This window comes from Plasmodium cynomolgi, chromosome 14 (genome assembly GCF_000321355.1).
Source record: "Plasmodium cynomolgi strain B DNA, chromosome 14, whole genome shotgun sequence".
Lineage (NCBI taxonomy): Eukaryota > Apicomplexa > Aconoidasida > Haemosporida > Plasmodiidae > Plasmodium > Plasmodium cynomolgi.
The window spans coordinates 222,468-237,556 of NC_020407.1; the positions used below are offsets into that span (position 1 = coordinate 222,468).

At 39.0% G+C, this 15,089-nt stretch overlaps 3 protein-coding genes across 3 annotated transcripts; 2 read left to right on the plus strand and 1 right to left on the minus strand.

Annotated features, from left to right (window-relative positions):
• Window positions 1-1,206: 1,206 nt before the first annotated feature.
• Window positions 1,207-5,224, plus strand: PCYB_141410 (hypothetical protein; the record flags this gene model as incomplete). Its single annotated transcript, XM_004224612.1, has 3 exons — window positions 1,207-1,228; window positions 1,298-1,364; window positions 1,996-5,224. The coding sequence occupies 3 exons, from the start codon at window positions 1,207-1,209 to the stop codon at window positions 5,222-5,224; spliced, it is 3,318 nt and encodes a 1,105-aa protein (XP_004224660.1).
• A 475-nt stretch (window positions 5,225-5,699) lies between these two features.
• On the plus strand, window positions 5,700-7,259 carry PCYB_141420 (cyclin 4; the record flags this gene model as incomplete). The annotated part of the gene is made up of 5 exons (XM_004224613.1): window positions 5,700-5,921; window positions 6,072-6,251; window positions 6,456-6,658; window positions 6,904-7,000; window positions 7,131-7,259. The coding sequence occupies 5 exons, from the start codon at window positions 5,700-5,702 to the stop codon at window positions 7,257-7,259; spliced, it is 831 nt and encodes a 276-aa protein (XP_004224661.1).
• Window positions 7,260-9,603: 2,344 nt separating this feature from the next.
• Window positions 9,604-14,679, minus strand: PCYB_141430 (phosphatase; the record flags this gene model as incomplete). Its single annotated transcript, XM_004224614.1, has 9 exons — window positions 9,604-9,663; window positions 9,940-10,006; window positions 10,106-10,161; window positions 10,280-10,346; window positions 10,450-10,529; window positions 10,682-10,752; window positions 10,887-10,935; window positions 11,091-11,177; window positions 11,425-14,679. The coding sequence occupies 9 exons, from the start codon at window positions 14,677-14,679 to the stop codon at window positions 9,604-9,606; spliced, it is 3,792 nt and encodes a 1,263-aa protein (XP_004224662.1).
• Window positions 14,680-15,089: the final 410 nt, after the last annotated feature.

The following is a 15,089-nucleotide window of genomic DNA, read 5'->3' on the forward strand; positions in this document are numbered from 1 at the left end:
TTTTTTTCCTTCTTCAATGCATGCATGGGGCCAAAAAGGAAGAAAAAACAACTTTGATGTGCAGTGGAAAGTATTGCCTACTTCAACTCGTGGTCGTTTTCACACATGCGCACAAAATGGCTGGTCCCTTAATGCATACATTCTGTGCATATGTCTCGCCCCGCGATCTTTCGTTCTACTATGCATGTATTGCCTCCAATTGGCAACCTACATTTGTGCAACATGATGGGGGGCCCCTTTTTCGCAACCTATGATAAGTTCATATATACATATATATATGCATATACACATATATGCGCTTTTGCTTGCATTTTTGCATGCGTTTCCGCCCCGTGGGTATGTTTTCCTCATAGACTGGTCCTCAGTTTGTTCTTTTTGAGCTTCTCATCCAGCTCACGCGTACTCATTTTTACGTGCCCACTTTTTGTAAATTAAAGTTAGCCCCACCATATGTCCATGTAGAAGACCACTGGTTGCATGCAAAGTTGATATGCGCTCAGGAAAAAAAGAGTGCATGGAGCAAAAAAGGCGTTTTTCGAAATAATGCATGAGGACATTTCGAAAAAAAACGAAAATCATGCGCGTGATGGATTTTTTCGTTCTACACGATCATGCTATAGATATAACGTCCTATTTATTGCCCATGTTACGTATTGACCAGTACATTAAAGGAAAAAAGAAAAAAAAAATTTAAAAAAAAAAAAAGGGGGGATGTTATTTTTGTCCCTATACTGCAAGCGATGCTCTCGTCGGGATGAGTGTTCGCCGTATGTGCTAATATGTGATGATAGGACTGCACGATATCGTGGTAGCAGGGTAGCGCGATAACCCAACCTTTGCTTTTTTTTTATCTTCCTCAAATGGATCAATGAAAAAAATTAAAAACGCTAAACCGCACATGTGCCTGTGGCAAAATGACCCCATTGAAAACATAACACAGGCGTAAGTGCGACAAGTTAATGCGTAAAACAAACAAGTACACATGTACAGTCCCAAAATTGTAAGGAAATGTAAAAAATGGTATATTACATTTCAAGAAGGCTCATGGGATATAATATTTCACAGCGCTATTTTTTCGCCCCTACGTCCGCTTTCAAAAAGTATACCCAATAAGGCTGCTCATATAAAGAGAAAAAGAAAAAAAAAAAAAAAAAAGCACACACACACAGCAGTAAATCCAAAATGGTACAAAATTGAAACATTCAAATGGATGCAAAATGTACCACAGGTGCATACTAATATGGGTCCCCCCTCTTTTTTTTTTTTTTTTCCTTCCATTGGTAACTTTTTCATGTAGGAAAAGTTGCAATTCCGCGGCGGTTTAAGAATGTTATCCTCTACTCGAATATTTTAAAATCTTCAAAGTAAAAATGTACTATTTTGAAAGCTGGGCACAGGATGACATCTACTTTTGCGTCCCACGCTGCCGCTCGTTAGAGTTAATAATGAGTGAGGTTGAGAGCCCCTCCTTTTATGCTTCCCCAATGTGACATCCCCTTTTTGAAAAAAATCGCCCCATTATATGTAATGCCCATCCCAAGCCATGTATATAATATTGCCAACATTTAATGCTCCTTCTCAACCCCCATTTTGTGTGTTCAAAAAAGAAAGATGTTTCAACAGGGAGGGAAACACAAGGGGCATCTTTACCGCGGATAAATTGTATGCCTAGTTTGTTCTCCACTAAGATGTTGCGATAGGGACACACATATGCACTACTACCAAAAGGCTTTGCACCCATAGGGTCACCTCTACTTCTATCACCACTGCTACTGCAAATGCCAAATCGATCGCTACCCCCATCCAGAGCAGTAACATGAATAGCACATTCTTGTCATGGCTAAAATGGGCACTCCTACTAGTAAGCACACTCACAATTGATGGCATAAAAATACATGTTAAGAGAAAAAAAATTCTGTTCCCCTCTTTTACACAAAATGGTTTGTCCAGAAGAGGCAGAGGCAATCACTTTGCTTCACACACGTTGGTGCGCAGACGCAAAGATGCCTTTCACCTGTTCAAGAAGAAAGACACCCCGTTGAAGTTATCCCAAGGGGATAACATAGGTAAAGAAAGTGGCTCCTTAAATTGCCTAAACGAATTGATAGAATCCGTGTTACATAAGAAATACGAATATAAGAACAGCTTGAAGGAGCCTATTTTTACCATCTCCCATTTGGCTAGCCATTTTATGAACAACTCGGTAAATTTACAAAATGTAGAATTCGATGAACAAAATAGGGATGAATATACCTATGAGAAAAATAGAATTGGCGATTTTCTCGCAGAGAACAACATACAGGTTGGTAAAAATTTTGGACAGCTTGCGCAGGTCGGTACGAATATTCCACCGAATAAAGATCAACCCAGCGAGAGCATCAAAAGGGACAACACTGACCGCAGCCAAAATGATGGTAACCAAAATGACCTCAACCATGAAAACAAAATCCTCTGCTTGACGGCGAAAAATAAAATTAAAAAGGAAGGGGTCATATGCAGCATACCCAGCTCGTACATAATTCACTATGATTACATTTTAAAGCAAATTCAAAAGTACGTGCACCTTTTTTCCAGTACTTATAACGTAAACTATATAAAATACATTTTTAAAAACAACATGGAAGATGAGATAAAAGAGCTAACCCCCCTCACCATCTTACAGTATGACATTTATAAAAGGCATGTCCACTTTTTATCCTTCATGAAGTCATCCCTTATCTTTTTAAAATTCTGGGACGTGAAATTAACATTGATAATAACATATATCCACTTTGTTTCGAAATATGTGACTATTCTGCTTCACGCATATAATTTTAACAACACCTTTTTTGTTCTCCTGAGGAATTATTTCGCCAAAAGGGAGAAGCCAAATGGGATAACTGGCGAAAATTCGACGCGCAGGGAGGACCAAAGGAATGATGGCCCAAGTGACAACCCAGGTGGCAACCCAGGTGACAACCCAGGTGACAACCCAGGTGACAACACAGGTGACAACCCAAGTGATAACCCAAGTGACAACCCAAGTGACAACCCAAAGGATAGCCACCCTTGTAACGCTAACACAGAAGCGAAACTACTCAAGCCACACCCCACACACATAGACCAAACAAACTGCGATCTTACCCAAAAAACAAATGACACACTTAAAGAGAAGACCAATTTTTTCTTCTATAAAAATTACGAACATTACATCAACTATATTGTTAATAAAAAACACCTGTCCCATTTGCCACTACTCTTCTCAGACTCCTCCTTTCTTCTTTTCAACAACATGAATATAAAAAATATAATTTATTTTAGGAGGCAAATGCTGCACGAAATATTAAATTTACTTAAAGGTGACGAACATGGGGACTCCAACTTTTTATTCATTGACAAAAATGCCATACACAGAATCTTATTCACTAACAATAAGCATTACCAACGCATTGAGAAATTCCTAACCTGTGCTGACAACGCCCTTTGGGAGGAGAAACGAGAATCTCTCCACGACATTTCTCTTGACCACACAGCAGATGTTAACAGGTTGTATCATTTCGCTTTGCTCGTGGGGGAGGGCAACCCGAACGGACGAGGCAGTCACACAAACGGACGAGGCAGCAACCCGAATGAACGAGGCAGCCACCCGAACGAACGAAGCTGCCACCCGAACGAACGAAGCAGCAACCCAAACGGAGAGCCAACCCCCAGCGCACCAAGTGAATCCCTAGGTGAGGCTATCCAATCCATCGCGTACACAGAATCCCTATTCGAATCGCTCGATCATTTCGTCAATTACAACTTTCTGATGCGAATATATTCGTACGTCTCCTCGCATGTAATAAAAGTAAAGGGCAACATAACCCCAAATGGGGAGCATTCAGCGGAGGGGAAAAAAAAAATAAACCAAATAAAACAAGGCGAAAATAACCCAAACCACAGCAACCACTATGATCTGAAGGACAACGTCCTAAGTAGCAACGTCAAAATGGAAAAGCTGGAGAAGGCAATCCACCAGCTCACAATAGAGGAATGCGCAAAGCACGATTTTAACCAGTATGAGAAAGCCGAAAGGGAGGAAGAAAATAAATACATGTGCCTAATACCAATCATAGACATCTGTAACCATAGCAATTTCGCCACAAACTGTATTATCAAAAAGGAAATGAAAAAAAGTGCAAAAGGTGGGTTTCACATCGCGGGAGATTCCAAGTTGGATTCCCATTCTCGGGATGGCCCCAATAGAACGAACGAAATGAAGGACATTTTGAAAGAGACCCACATTGATTATATGCCAAAAGAAGCACATAATCGGGAAGAGGAACTACCAATTAGTAATTTAGATAATGTTCAATTAATCAGCTCAAAAGATATAGACAGAGGAGAAGAAATCACCATAAGTTACGGCAACCTGAGCAATGACCTTCTACTCCTAGAATACGGATTTATTGATAAGCAAAATACAAAAGTGTACTTCCATTTTGATGTGAAAATTGTAAGAGAAATAATTATACAAATATTAGGGTTTGATAAGTTACCCCTAACGATGTTAGAAAGTCTACCACAGGTTAAGGTGGATTTATTTAAAAAGCTTAATGTTGTCCAGAACAATGAGAATTTGTATGAACGATTTGATGTCAACAGTATGGAGAGCGCAAAAATTACGAGAAAAAAAAAGGAAATACTAAACGATTATGTAAGAAAAAATAAATATTTCAACGAGTACAACATCTTTACCATGAAAGATCGCATTAACAAATTTTACATCGAAGAAAAACTCCAACATTCGCATAAGAAGAATTACCTCTACATAGGCACAGAATTTATTGTAGACCCGATCCTACTAGCCACAATCCGAGTTATCATATATGACGACTTAAACCACCTCGCCAAGGTAAAGGTAACAGACTTGGTGAAATGGGAACATTACTTGTCACCCCTATCCGAAGTAGTCGTGTTGCAAATTCTAATCAAATTAATCGATGAAATTATATATGAACAATTCTACCATATCAATTATGAAGAAATATTAAAGAAGGGAAAGGTCCCATACGCCGATTTGAAATTTTTACAGAATAAATTTCTTCAAAAAGATTTGTTCAACTCGGAGAAATCCATAGACGTATCGCACAGTAACAACTTTAAAATCGTTATTTATAATATTATGAAGCTGAAGGAGCTGCAAAATGCGAGGCGAAAGCTTACAGAAAAGTTGAAGCAAATGAAGGGGCTCATAAAGGTCTAATTGTGAGCATTATACGAAGGAGTAAATAATCATACAACAAAAAAAATGGAGGAATAAGTGCGGTCCCCAAGTGTAAGGCTTCCTGGCTATTCCCAACCTGTGTAATATACCCACCGTGTGCGCTGCACGCAGGGGGACTCTATCATACATTTTGCGCGAAGCACAAAATTTAAAAACTACTTTCTTGGGAACAAACCTGTAGTATTATGGGGTTGTCCCATGCTGTTCCTTTGACTGAGTTTTAAATACCTCTTTAACAATTTTTCTTTTCTACAAAGTGTATTTTTTTTTTTTTTCGTTTACCTCATCCATGAGGAAAGGATTTCCCCGTGGTAGTTGTTAACTTTGTGCAGATTATTCGCATTTTCACACGTTCGTTCGATTTATATCGTTAACTTTGCTTCTTCCTTTTTTTTGAGGTTTTTTTAGTTTCCCCATTTTTCCCCCTCTTTTGTGCAACTTTCCCCCGCAAACCATGATAAATGACATTATTTTAATCGATAGGGAACATATAAAAACCCCGAGCGAAGAAAAAAATGTCGCGAAAGATGACGAAACGAAATTGAGAATATACGGCTGTCAGTTGATACAGGAGGCTGGTATCATTTTAAAGCGGAAAGCTGTTACAGTGGCCACTGCCCAAGTTTTGTTCCACCGCTTTTATTTTAAAAAGTCCTTAACCGATTTTGACGTGAAGGTTAAGTTTGCCCCCAAGTGGGTCCCCACTTATATACATGTGCATAGGAACAGGCAACTCGTTTGTTTCTACACACACGTAGCAATATCGATTATACCCCACAGTATGCACCCCAACTGTCCATCCCGACGAACCTTCGTTCCCTTGCAGATAATCGCGCCCTCATCGCTATACTTAGCTTGCAAGCTGGAAGAAGACTTTTGTCGTGTGTACAAAATAATCAGTGCCTTTTATTTCCTGTACAAATATGAGGACTTAAGAAGCAGGCACTACTATTTCAACGTGAAAAACGTCAAGGTGCAGCATTTCCGGATAGACACAGAATCGACGGTAAGGCCATGCGCTGGAAGGCCTAAATTGTTCGTTGCGTGCGACGCGCATTGGATATGTGTGCGTGCACAAGGAACATGCTTAGCTGCGTTAATGCTTAGCTGCGTAAATGCTTAGCTGCGTAAATGCTTAGCTGCGTAAATGTTTAGCTGCAGAACTGTTTAGCTATTCAAATGCCTGCCCACGCGTTATCCCCATTCCTAGGAATACAAAAACATGAAAGTCGAAGTTTTCACGTACGAACTTTTGATTTTAAAAGAGATGGGATTTTTGGTACACAAAATAAATCAGCACCCCCACTTATTTCTCCTTCCCTACGTACATTCCCTTTTTAACAATTTAAATAAATTTGATGAGGACTTGACGAAAAAGTTGGCCCAAATTTCGTGGGGCTTTTTAAATGACAGGTTAAAGGCTTTTTTTTCTCTTTTGCCTTCCCTTTTCGCAGAAGACAAACAAAACACACTATATTTGTTCATCCGTTTTTACCCATTTCGTTTTATATCGTGGCACCTGCCTTGTTCTATACATATCATCACCTCTCTAGCACATCGGCGTGTACATCGCACAGCTTTGTGCCTCCCTACATTACTACATTTTATATGAGCTCACCTTTGCCGTACATCATTATTGCCCCTTTTCATCCCTGCAGCATGCGGACAACCCTGTGCTGCGAGTACCAACCGCGCTGCATCGCAGTAGCGAGCATTTTCCTGGCCGCACACAAATTGAACATTCCGCTAATTCGGGTACGCCTCGACGTTGCACACGCATGAAGGCGTGTTTACATGAAGGTGCTTGTACTTACCTGCGTTTGCCTAACCCCACGCAGCTGACAATCCAGTTGTTACTTCCTCCACACACCCTTTTTCTCTTCAGAGCACCAACTGGTTCGCACTATTTGACGTTGCATATGAAGACATAAAAAAAATATGCATCAAAATTTTGCAGCTCTACAAAATAGGTACTGTCCCTCACATGCACACGTGCTTATTAATTAACAGTTAAAGTAGGCACCATTTGCCCAGCATGTACCCTTTCATACATCTCTCACTCCCCTTCGCGCCTTTAACAGGACGTTGCCATTATATAGACGTTTTGAAAAAGGAAAAATAGATATATCACATTTGGATCAACGTGGAAAAGCGCGAAGTGTTTTTAAAATCCGACGGGGGAAAACATAACCGTGTATGTACATGCACATGTGCAAGATTGCTTTCCACTTTTTTTTTTCTTTTTTGTGTCCCTCCAATCATTGTTTTTGTTTTTTTTCTCATTTTTGCATTTTTCCTTTTTTTTTTCCAACTTGGGTTACTAATAATACCAAAAATGAGAATGTGCCTCCTTTTCCGTTCATTTGCGTCTTCTCCGACACGCCTCATCCTCATGGACATTTAAACATTACATGTTATTAATTTGGCTTAAGAGCTGGCGCAGTTTCATAAATATGCAATTCAAATGGGTGTTCGGTGTGCATCGGAGGAGGAACAGGTACGCACGAATACACATTCAAATATATATTCAAGTATACACACACTGCACAAACTGTGGGCACCAAATGATCGCAACAACAATTACGGAAAAGTTCGAGTAGTGTGCGGAAGGCCATTTCCCCCTCTTCGAGTACAATTTAAAAACCATTTTTTGAAAATTTTTTTCGTCAGTTTTCCAAGTTTACTTCATCTTAAACTCACGCTCAACTGAGCAATATTTGAGTTCAATGATTCTACTCAGGACTCGTGGGCCCATCGTATTTTTGCAATTCATCATTCGTAAAAAAATTCTCTTTCAGTGGTTTACTAAATTGATTTCGAAAAGGGGGTTTTTCCAGTAGGTTGGCTTGCGTAAAAAAAGGGGCGGGCTACGAAAGCAATAGCGCCGCTGCGCATAAGATATTGGCATAGTTGGCCAAGTTGCTTGCGTCGAAAATGTACGTACAGATAACGTATACGCAAATTCGTACATATAAAAGGAGTGTACATTTGCTATGTTTCCTGTAGGGGGCATACATTACAGTTACTACTATATATTATCCCCCTCCCTGCGAAGGAACTTTTCTTAATTGTCGCCATTTACGAACGAATAAAAGTGTGGCCCTATTTTTTTTGGCCGCACAAAATGTAAGTACCAATCAGAGCACGTAACGTTGAAAGCATTTAATTAAACTATGCGGCATCAAAAATGGCATAAATGAAAAAAATATGCTATGAGAAAAATGTTCACAAATGTATGCGAAACGTACGCCAAAAGGAGAAGAAGCAGTAAAAATTATTCGTACTTTTGCTGATCTTCCTCTTTAAAATGAATAAAAATGTAAAATTATATTTTTTGAAATTGTTTTAAAAGTGCGCCAATCGATTTTATCTTTTTTCAATTCTGAAATTTTTTTTTTTTTTTTTTCCACATAAAGCATATGTTTTTTTTTTTTTTTTTTTTTTGCCATCATCCCCCGCTCAAAATTTGAAAGGTAAAAAAATTGCCACTACAACATTTGGGACATTCTGCAGCTAGCTACAACCCGTTTGGGTTAAATGTCAATTGGCTAGTTTTACTCAAATGTGAAAAGATGAAGAGGTGGGTGGGGGGTTATTAATTTCCAAAAAAAAGTAACAAATGGTAGCTAGCCATTTACTCAGAAAGAATACTTTCATATGCATGTATGAGTTATTTTATTTTTTTTTTTGGAAAACATACGCATTTTTGCATAACCCCCTGCTGCCAATGTGAAAGAATAAAAAGTGGTAGGGAAAATGCATATAATAATAATGGGTGGCAATTTACATGGGTTAAAACACGTCCCGCGTATTACAACTCGTGCTGTGGGGGGAAAATCCTTCAACTTTAACTTAATGTTGACCTATTTTATACAAGCTACTCCACATGTAGGAATGTTTTACAGCTCAAAAAATTGGCTACACCACTAAGTGGAAATACGATTAGCAAACTCTTTATGCGCATGTAGTTTATATGGGCGCATGATGTACATCCACATATGTTCGTCCCTGGCGTACCAAATTGTGTACGTACGTTAGAAAAGGAAAAATTTTTGCTAACAAGGCGTACAGTTATATGCCAAAACGTTTGCGCATGAATATGTACGTACAGATCATACGGGAAATTAAAAATTTATAACGGAAATAAAAAAAGAACGTAAAAACGTCAAAATGTTACAGTATCGCCTTTGCGCTTAAACAGCCTCGCAAAATTATTAAAATGGTAAAAACTGAATTGCGAAAAAATGGCATAAAAAAAAATAAAACAACAAAAAAAGGGAAAAATCGCATATCTGATTGTCAAATGTTGTGCAACGTGGGCGGTACAAAAAGGGTCATAACTTCACTGTAGGAATGTTCTAAAATTTTCTTTTCCTCTTTTTCTTGTTATACTTTCTCAGTTCACGTATAACTGATTTCTGAAAGGAGAGAATTAGAAGAAAAAAAAAAAATTTTAAGTGAAGAGGTGAGAGAGATCCCCCCCACCAAAAAAATAACATTTCGCTTAATGCGTAAAATTGATGGGTGAAGCGGCGACGCATAGGCGCATAATCTCCAAATGTACTCACAACAGTGTAAACAAATTTGCATAAACACTTTTGTGCAAACTTATGTCGTGTATATATCTTCATGTACAACACACATTATGTAGCCAAACGGGTGTGCCCCCTTTTTATTCCTTTTTTTTTTTTTACCTTCTTTGACAATTTTTTTAAAAAGGGGATTAATTTGTAAAGCTCCTTATCAGTTGGGTCGTCAAACCTAAGGGGAAAGGAAGTCACCACGGCGCGTTTTGCAAATATATTAAAAATATGTACTTATAATGTAAATGCGCAAAATGGACACACGAATGCATCGTACCAGCTTTTGATTAAGATGCAGTTGTCTTCACAAAACTTATGGACGAAGGTTGAATTCTGAAAGGGGGAGGTGAAAGGATGGAGGGGTGGTAGTGAAGAAGCGCATTTTATGTGTTGCCTATTCCCAAATGGATATTCACACACAATCCTTCTTTTAACGCATTTTTGGTCATACATCAATGATAACGACGTTGTTTAAGTCCCGTCCCAATATTTTTAAATCCTTCACATAGTTATTATTCCTAAAAAGTGTTTGAAAAGGGAAATTAATTTTTATTCTCTGCCGTTTTGCTCGTCGAGCTTACAACAAATTAAACGTTCCGTTATGAAATAAAATGTGCATACCAAAAGGTACAGGATTCCCTAAACAGTCGGTACGCGCAGATGTTGTCCTTATCCAACTTGTCGATAACGGCATTTGCATACTGAGTTGGAAAAAAGGGGGGGACGTAAATTTTTAAGGGGGGAAAAAAGTTGTCCTGTTTTTAGGCAAGTAAGATGCGCAAGTCTGCTCCGCTTGCTCCTTTGCTCCTTTGCCTATGTGCTGCTTTGCTTCCCTTTTTTTTTTCTTTTTTACCTTGGGTAAGCTAGCTGTGAAAATAACCACTTCGTAATGTTTCGATATTTCCTTAAAAAAATGCTCCACGCCTTTTCACAAAAATGGAAAAATAAAAAGTAAATAAGAAATTCTTACTATGTTTTTACTGCGCGTCTTACGTGAAGACTCGTTCTGCGGCTGCATTTCTTAAATATACTTCTTCTTCTTTTTTTTTTAATCTTACCTGGTCTCTTATTCACATAAATTACACAGCGTCCGTCACCCAGCTCGATCTGGAAGGAAATTCATGTGAAGAAATAAGCAAGCGCGCAGGCGGGCTAAATGGCACACATGTGAATATGTATACATATATACATGTATATATGTATGCACGCGCAAACGGAAAGATGACCCCTCCCCCCGTTTTATCACCCATTTGGGCACTTACGTGGATCCTGAAAGAATTGTACCTCTCCCCCCGTAACGTGCTATGAACAAGCGTCTCGTCTAGGTCGAGCACGATGGTCTTCCTCCCCTTGGGAGAAATTAAAAAAAAAAAGATATGATATAACGTGATATGATGTCACCTTGCGCAGTGCGCCATCCGACTAACACCCAGGTGAATGAAACAAAGGACTCAATCGATGCAATTCAAAAACAGTGATACGCAAAATTAAGTTATTTCGTAACTCTGCAGCGCTTTTGTAAAAGAGCTTCGCTTATAACCGAACGGACGAGCGAGGGCGTAAAAAATAGACACTTTCCCCACCTCGGCAACTTACCCTTTCTTCTTCCCTCTGTTCTCCCAACAAAAATTCCCGCGTTTGGTAATTTTCGCAATGGCTATCTGCTGCCCTTTCATTGCTGCTTTTGTCCATCATTTTCTTCGAGCTATACATGTTTAGCAACCGTAAACTTTTCAATTTTTTCATTTTTTTTTTCCTTTTTAAATGAAACTTCTTTTTTCTAATAACTTTATTGGATCCATTTTCTTCAGTGAGGGTGGCCACTGTGCTGGTCTTCTTTCTATTCTGGAAAAAGAGAAAGGACCTGAACTTCATAAAATACGATCGAAATTTTTTTTTCTTCCTTTTTAATCCATTTATTTTGCGTTCCATTTTGGAGTCTTCACATTTCTGCTCAGAGGTTCTGTCCGTATTTTTTTCCTTTCTCTCTTCAAGCACTTTTTTTTTCTGCTGATAAGGATTGTCATAATTCTTTTCCTTCGATACGCTGGTTATTAAATCCTTCATCAGTAATTTCTGTTTATCGTATGACATGCTGTGGTTACATTTTTCATCTTCATTGACCACATTCGTGTAATTATTCGAACGGTCCGTGTTGCTACTCTTTTCGCAAATTGGGTTGTCTTCATCAGTTCTCCCATTTGCAAGGGGATCACCTTCACTTTCATCCAAGCTGTCATTTTCGTTCATTACATTTACACCATGTTTCAAGCTTCCATCAAGTTGGTTTCCAATGCAAACGCGCATTAAAACATCCGTGTCTGTGCTTACGTCCTCCACACTCGCTATTCTTTTTTCATCCATAAGAGTGTGATCCTCATCTTTCCTTTTCGTGTGGCTCACTTCTACTGGATACGCAGAAAGGACTTCTTCCTCCACTTTTATCTTCTTCTCGACTATTTTTTTATTGAACATGCTACTATTATATGCGTGATTTACACCGCTAACCATTTTTATGTTCCCAAATTTGCTCATAGAATCATTTGGTGTTGCAAAACTGTGTGGGGAAAACTTCTCCGATGCATGGCTCACTCGCATGTCTCCCTTTTCACTTTTCATTTTTCTACTCTCTCCTTTTCTGGTCAGATTAAATATCTCATTTTTGTTAATAAAGTTTTTTATCCTCAATTTGTTTTTTTCAAAAAAGAAGAGTTTCTTTTTGCTACATTTTTCTTCCTTTCTGTTATTCGGGCTGTTAACTGTGTCCGCGATTATTGATGTGTCTTGGGAGGGTGTCTCCAAGGGGTTTATCTTCTTTACGTTTATTCCCCCACAGGGTGTTTCTCCCCCCCCGTTTGTCTTCCCATTTTGTTCATACAAGAAGTGAAAAGTATCCTCCCCTTTCTTCCCCATTTTGTCACTAACCTTTTTACAAACTGGGTCTGACTGATACCCACAATTCGTTTGCTCAACTGCGATTGGGTACCTTTTCTGTAATTCTGCAGCATCTTTGATGGTACGTCTAACTTTACCTTGATGCTCTTCATTGGATACTCTCACCTTGGCAACAATCTCTTGGGGAACAACCTCTTGGGGAACAACCTCTTGGGGATCATCATTTTTGTTCTGTTGTACAGAGAGAGCCCATGTATTCCACATATGAGTCTCCTGTGCAGGGTGGTCCTTAACGTGGTTGCGTCCTCCTCTTTGTTCGACGGCCACTTCGCACTTTTCATTGTATTGCATAATTTGGCTCACACGATATTCATCCCTATCAGTGTGGTTCTTCCGACCCTTCTCCTCACTTTCCACCACTTTAGCAATTTCCTTCTTCCCTTTCTGCGTCCTTCTACGCGCAAATGATGCAATTATTTTCTTATTGCTACTGGAGATGTGCAACCCATTTACCTTTATTTTGTCCATTTTGTCTGCCTTCATCGAATTTTTACACAAAATGAAGTTGACATTTTCCTTCCTTATAACATCTCCCAACTGTTTTTCATTTCTACGCTTGGCCGCAACTTCCGTTTTATCCTCTAAAGTGATTCTCCTCTCGTGCCCCCCGACACCACACTGTTTTATGTTCATGTCTGATGCGCAATACTCAAGGGTAGCGCCATCACCACTTGGCTGCAATGCCTGTTTGGGAATTTTATCTGCATACGAGATGGTACCGCTATCCCTTTTCAGCCTGCTCAGTTTTGTTATTTCCTTTGGCTTGAATGGCCTATCTCTTGCGATGTTTAAAAGAAGGAGATTATTCATTCTGTTTTTTTTTTCCTTTAAAATTTTCTCCAAAAATTTTGTGCTTTTACTTTCATCCTTATACATTACAGGATACGTTTTTTTCGTGTTATCATTTAGGGAATTATCTAAAATGTATTTATGTTCCTCTTTCTCATTTGTCACCGTATCAGAATTACCCTTTAGGTCGTTTTCTTCCTTTTTCATTCTGTTATTTTTGGGGGAGTCTTCGCTAAAGGTTTCGCCGTTCCTTCTGCCTGTGCTTCTTCCTTTTCCGTTTAACTTGGCTGTACAAGAGATCGTAAAAATTTTGTTTTCGTCTCTTCTATGTTCTTTCGCACTTTCCTCCGTTGCCTCCTCCCCCCTTGGGCATATCACACACCCCTCAGGTGGAGAGCATTCGCCTGTTACACTTTTTCCCAGGCTATCTGCTCCCTCCTTTGAATCGCAAAAAAAATTTTCATCCTTCCTTTTTATTTTCAAAAATAAGTTTTTAAAAATTTTTACTTTTTCAGCTGAACATAGAATCTTTTTAGAAGAATTTCTCAATAGACGTACAAAATTTTCCTTCCTAAAATGTGTGTTTTCATTTTTTGTTCTCCCCACGTTTTTACCATTCGGAGTAAGATGAACAGGGTTTCGGCTCGCCAAATTATATTTCTGTTCACCTAACTGGTTAATAGCATTTTTGTTGTTCTTCCTGCTTTGCACTTTTTTTACATCCCCCTCTTTGATGCTCCCCCGGTGAGCAGCATTCCTTTCTTCACATATGTAATGACAACTGGGGAAAGAATCGGGGGATTCCAATTTGCACACACCACTGTTGTTATGACTTGAAACCAAACTGAGTATCCCATCATAATTTTCGCTTTCGCCTTGTCTCTTTTTGAGTAATTTTTTCTCTTTCTCCCCATTCATCATATCCTTTTCGATTTTCTTAGAATTCGTTTTCTTCAGCAAGCAGTAGGCATCCTTATGCTTGTCATTGTTTAGTAAAAAATATTTCGGTACTAGCTTGTACTCCAATTTTTCCATTAATGTATTGTCCTCTAACTTTATAATGATGTTTTCTCCCTCTTCCTTGGGCTTATGAGTGAGGTTCTTCATTTCGTGCCTTGGCTTGGTTTTCCCGTCTTTGCCTTTTTCCCCCCTCTGACGGGTAGCTCCCCTGGTTTAACAGTTCCTTTGGCAGTTAGTCCGCCGGTTAGCACAGTTAGTTTTCTTTTTTTTTTTTTTTTACCCCCTTTTTCGAAAAATATAAATTATCAAGCTCAAAGCAAAGGATGGCCCTCGTTTGCATCTACCCCTGCGTGCATAAGCACCAGGGCAATTTCCATACGGGTTCTTACTTGACTATATTCCAAAGCGTGAGTTTTATTATCCCAAGAAAGGGAACGCACACAGTAAAATGGAAAGGTTAACGAAGAGTATACCTCTGTGTCAGCACAACTTCGTGGCACTTTTAAGTTTACCCCCTTTTCACAACCGATCTTCAGTATACTTACAATTGGTAGATA